Below are 4,895 nucleotides of genomic sequence, written 5' to 3' on the forward strand. Positions count from 1 at the left end.
CTTTGTTTCAGACCTTCAAAATGAGATTGCACTGCTCAAAAATTCTTTCATTACCTTACTTTACTCAATTGAACTGATTTATCATTAAACTAATAAAGCATTCACAAATCATTAACTTTTATTCATTAAAAATTACACTGGTTAATGTTACTAGTTTATTATTATTATTATTATCAATGATTTAGTAGTAATAGAATCTCTCGTGTTCTGCATTGCATTCTGGTCCTGGTGCCGTATGACCAGAGAATCAATTTTTTCTTGGTCCACTAGTTCGTATTCTGTGACACTTCATTGGTAAAGGATCAACCTAATACGCCACAAACAAAAGATTGAATATATAAATAAATAAATAAAGCACTGATTTTAAAGCTTGAATCTGTGACAGATGGAATATGGAGCTGAGAGGAATGAGAGTGAAAACTTAAGGTAGGGGATGAAAGGAGTAGACAAGGTGTCACTTTCTCATAGCACGAGACCAAGAAGAGTCAAATTCCATATGATTCCACGTGCTTCATGTTCTAATGTTCCACAATGATTCTGACTTGGCATTTACATCTCCTGTTCTTGTGCTCGACAAGGCTTGTATTATAAGTTCCAAGAAAACATGGTAAATTATTCGGTTTTGTTTGTGTCTTAAAATGATTCCTTTGTTCTAAGACACTCTGCCTGCGTGCCTGGGATACTCACCAACCCCACTGTCACTCACTCACTCACACACAGAACCATATATAATCATAGTTTTATTTTTTCTTCTTTTTAGCTTGAAGGGTTAACTTTTCTTTTTGGGTGTTATCCCTCTTTTGGGACCCCAAAAGTCAATCTTTTTAGTGGTCCTTTCTTCTAATCCTAAAGCATGCATATACAACATATCCATCATATATAGAAATTAACAGAAAAATGGCCTAATGGGTCCCTTAAACAGTTATCTAGTGTGCTCCAATTATTAAGGCAGCACCTAGTGTTCATTGTGTAGTGGAAAGAATTATATAGTCAATCACAATCAAAGGCTGCTTAAGAAAAGATAAAAAAAGAACAGTTGTTGGAGTTCACTGTGGCAGCTCCTGTGGGTTGGTTACATTTGTATAGTCTTTCAGACAACTTTTCTTTTCTCTTTTTATCTTATTTTGCCAATTAATTAACAATGTAACCTCACATTTCTTGAGTTCTTGCTGGCAACCAATTACGATGGAGGAAAGTGATATAATCCATATTATATAAAGCTATAAAAGATCGAAAAGGAATGAATTGTGTTACTGAATCAGGCAGCTCATAAAGCGACAACCAAGTCCATATCAAACTGCTAAATAATTGCAATAACAAAATTAATTGTGATGTTACTTATCCAAAGTTGGATTAACCTCTCTATTTCACACTCTAATTTCTGGTTGGATCACCACGTATTTTCACATTCTTTATTCACAGATTTTTTCTTACTCGCTACAATTTGATTTTGGCTTCTACGAGCTACATAGAATTTTGTTAGAGCAGGATACATTATTGTTGTTGTTTACGTTCTCCACGTCCTTAGCCCTTCTGACGATTTGAATGAAACCAAAGCACTTAATTCTTCATTATTGCTTTCCTCTTACTATTTCACCAAACCATAAACCAACCCACCTTCTCCTTAAAAAAAATATATAAAATACTTAAAATTAAAAAAAAAAAGAGAGAGAAAGAATCAGCAGTCCACAAACACACACATTCTCTTTCACTAGAAGATAAAAACCAACAGTGAGAAAAATCAAGAACAAAAACGCGTAATGTATAGTAATAATTAAAACAACCGATGTCTATTATGAAATGAGCAAAATTAAAGTCAAGTTTACACGTTAGATGGTTGACTTAAATTTTTGAAATGAATAATAATAATAGTAATTCCAAGAACTAAAACAAGCAACTACCGCAGTACAGCGAATGACGTTATCTGAAAATAAAAATCATTTAACACATTAATTAAACTAAAAAATAAAAAAGAAATGGTAGTGTAGGACAACTTGAAGGAACCGACACACACGTATACACGAGAAATATTAAGTTGAAAAGGTAGAAAATATTGAGAAAATAAAAATAGATAGATTCGATAATTCTAAATATATATGCATGAATAAAAAAGGAAAAGGAAAATTTGGTTTGGACACGGTAACAGTGTTCTCTCACCAAAGAGGTCGCATTCTGGAGTCGCCAGTTTTCAACTCACAACAACCTTCTTTTTAAACGATGGATTGATCCATTTGAGATGCATTCACTCTCACTCACGCGCCTTCGCTGTGTTTCCTTGTTTTCTTTCTCTCGTTCCGTGGGAACCGCTTCCTTGTCTCCTTCTTCAATTTCTCCCTTTCTTGCAATTTCAGTCTTATAATAACAATGACTCTGTATTATTCCTAACCTAAATTAAACCTAGTCTTCTGTTCTGTTCCGTTGCATTTCACTGTTCTCCAAAAACAACCATGCCGTTTCCCTGGAAGAAGAACCGCGTCCCTCGAATCTCCCAAATCGTCGCGGATCTCCAATCGCCAAAACGAGGCGGCTCCCTCGTCGTCGAGACCGGCTTCCCCACCTCCCTCATCGACCTCTTCGTAAAAAACCGAAGCCGTTTTAGAAAACACCGCACAAAAAAACCGCCACCGCCCGAAGTCCCCGATCCGCCGCCGCCGCCTCCCTCTCCGGCCAACTCTCCGCCGCCGCCGCCGTCGCAACCCGATCCTCGTCTCCCGAACCCTCGGACTGAACAGAACGTCGTCGCTTCGGTTTCGGATCAGGTCGGGGAGTGCTCTTTGAACGTTATTTTAGTTGTGAAGATTCTGATGGTGCTGATTGTGGTCGCGAGCGTGAAGAGGCTCACCGTGGGAATCACCGTGTCGACGTTCGCGCTTCTGCTTCTAGAATACGCGGGGCGGCGCGTGGTTTCGGGTTCCGTTGTGGAATCGTGGTTCCGGAAGGTTCGGGTTCTGAAGAAGGAGCGTGTTCGGGGGAGTGGATTAACTGACTTGAGTCAATTGACCTTTTCCGAGAGTTTTTTAATTGATGAAATTGAGGTTGTGAGTGATGTGGGGATTTGTTGTCAAATGCGTTCTGTCAGTGGTGACGTGGCATCAGAAATAGTTGAGGATTGTTCTTCAGATGTTCTTGAAGTTTCTGAATACAAGATTAAAGGGAGTAGAAGTGGTAGGTTTGGGTCGAGGATGGTGAAGAAGCTTGTGCCTAAGAAGTTTCGTGCCCCCAGGAAAGAAAAAAAGGATAAGGGGAATAAGGAAATTGAGTATGAATCGGGTAGTGAAGTTTCCAGCGCCGTGGAAGATGATAAGTTACCCATGTTAGAAATTGAAGAGGAAGATAAGAGCGAGAATACTGAACAAGCTGAGGTTGATTGTGGCATCACTTGTTCCTATAATGGAAAGAGAGTGGCCAGAGTTGGGAATTCAGGTTCTTCCACGGTTATGGTTCTAGTTATGATTGTCCTTGTTGGACTTCTTCTGGGTCGTTTCCCAGCTTTGATGCTTTCAATTTCATGGTGTTGCACGATGAAAATAGTTAGAACATTACGGAGATCACTCAGAGTGTCTCTGAAGAAGTGCTCTGTTTCAAACTCTTGATGGGGATGTTGGGGAAACAAGTTTTTTATTTATTTTTCCCACTTTATTTCTAGATGATACTTAGATGGTAAAGATTCATGGTAGTTTAAAACACTGAGGAGAGAGATCATTCCCGGGAAAGGAACTCCAACCATTTGTTGGGAATCCAACTTCATGCGTTGAACTCTGAAATGTAAATGTATAGATAGATACTAATCAAACAAGTTACATTCTTTTCCTTTGTCTATTGTGACTATAGTGATGTGAATTGTTGTTGCTATTCTTATGTGCAAATATTCCTTGTTACTTGTGTCATGTGTGTTTTGTTCAGTGTTGTGAAGTGATAAAGTTGATTGTTAAAGATGAGAAGGTTGAGATGATAGAATAGGATTGTGATAGGAATGAAACTTATGGTTTATTCTCCTGATGTTATTAAATAGGGATGAGAATGTCTATGAAGTATATTTTTATTTAGCAGATTTTGTTAGGGTTCATTTGGTTGACACGTTGAAGTACGTGTGACAAAGAGAATATTACAGAATTTGTGATGTGGTGTTCTTGAGATGGAGGTTCCGTGGGAGACTGAAGAATATCTCCTTCTTAAGAACCTAATTGTAAGGGATGTGTATGAAAGATAGAGGCTGAAATGAAATGAGATGGTAAGGAATACAATTTTTTTTTAGATGTTAGAAGATGTAGATGGGTTATAATAAAAAATGACTATAAAAACAAACAATGCCGATTGGAAGGAATGGATCTTATGACCTTATTCCCTTAGTATTCTTAATAAGGATTGTTGCTTGTCTTCTAGATTGGGAAATAAGGATGCTAAAGGTTAAGAAATTATATATATTTTTATTATAAACTTAATAGTTCTTGCCATTTTATTCCCTCCAGTAAATACTCTTTTTGGCTTACCATGTGAAGTGACCTTAAGATAAATGATACTTTAATCACAAAATTTTATATTTATTTAATATTATTCTTCTTTATTTTTTATTTTATCTCTTTAATATATATTAAACGAATATAAATATATGTTCATCTACCATTATTCTTTGATCAATGTAATCAGTAAATTTCTATTTTTTATTTCTTGTTAGGCAAATTAGTCCCTGAAATTGGGGTTTACTAAGGCAGTAAGGACAATGTGATTCCTGCTTTTGTGAAGTGTCCTGAACTCAAATAATGGTCAAATAGTGTTTTCATTTTTTTTTTTCCATTATGTAAATTAATCTGCACCATTGTGAGATGCCATTGTTCGATTAATTTTTATTATTATTATAGAATATTTTTTGTATTGTTGTGATGTTTTAGTCTCTC

The 4,895-nt window shown here is 36.5% G+C and overlaps 1 protein-coding gene across 1 annotated transcript; it reads left to right on the forward strand.

Annotated features, from left to right (window-relative positions):
• Positions 1 to 2,124: 2,124 nt before the first annotated feature.
• LOC106774540 lies at positions 2,125 to 3,817 on the forward strand. The gene has a single exon (XM_014661568.2). It carries the CDS (start codon positions 2,448 to 2,450, stop codon positions 3,591 to 3,593), a length of 1,146 nt encoding a protein of 381 aa, XP_014517054.1. The 5' UTR covers positions 2,125 to 2,447; the 3' UTR covers positions 3,594 to 3,817.
• Positions 3,818 to 4,895: the final 1,078 nt, after the last annotated feature.

This window comes from Vigna radiata, chromosome 10 (assembly GCF_000741045.1).
Source record: "Vigna radiata var. radiata cultivar VC1973A chromosome 10, Vradiata_ver6, whole genome shotgun sequence".
NCBI lineage: Eukaryota > Viridiplantae > Streptophyta > Magnoliopsida > Fabales > Fabaceae > Vigna > Vigna radiata.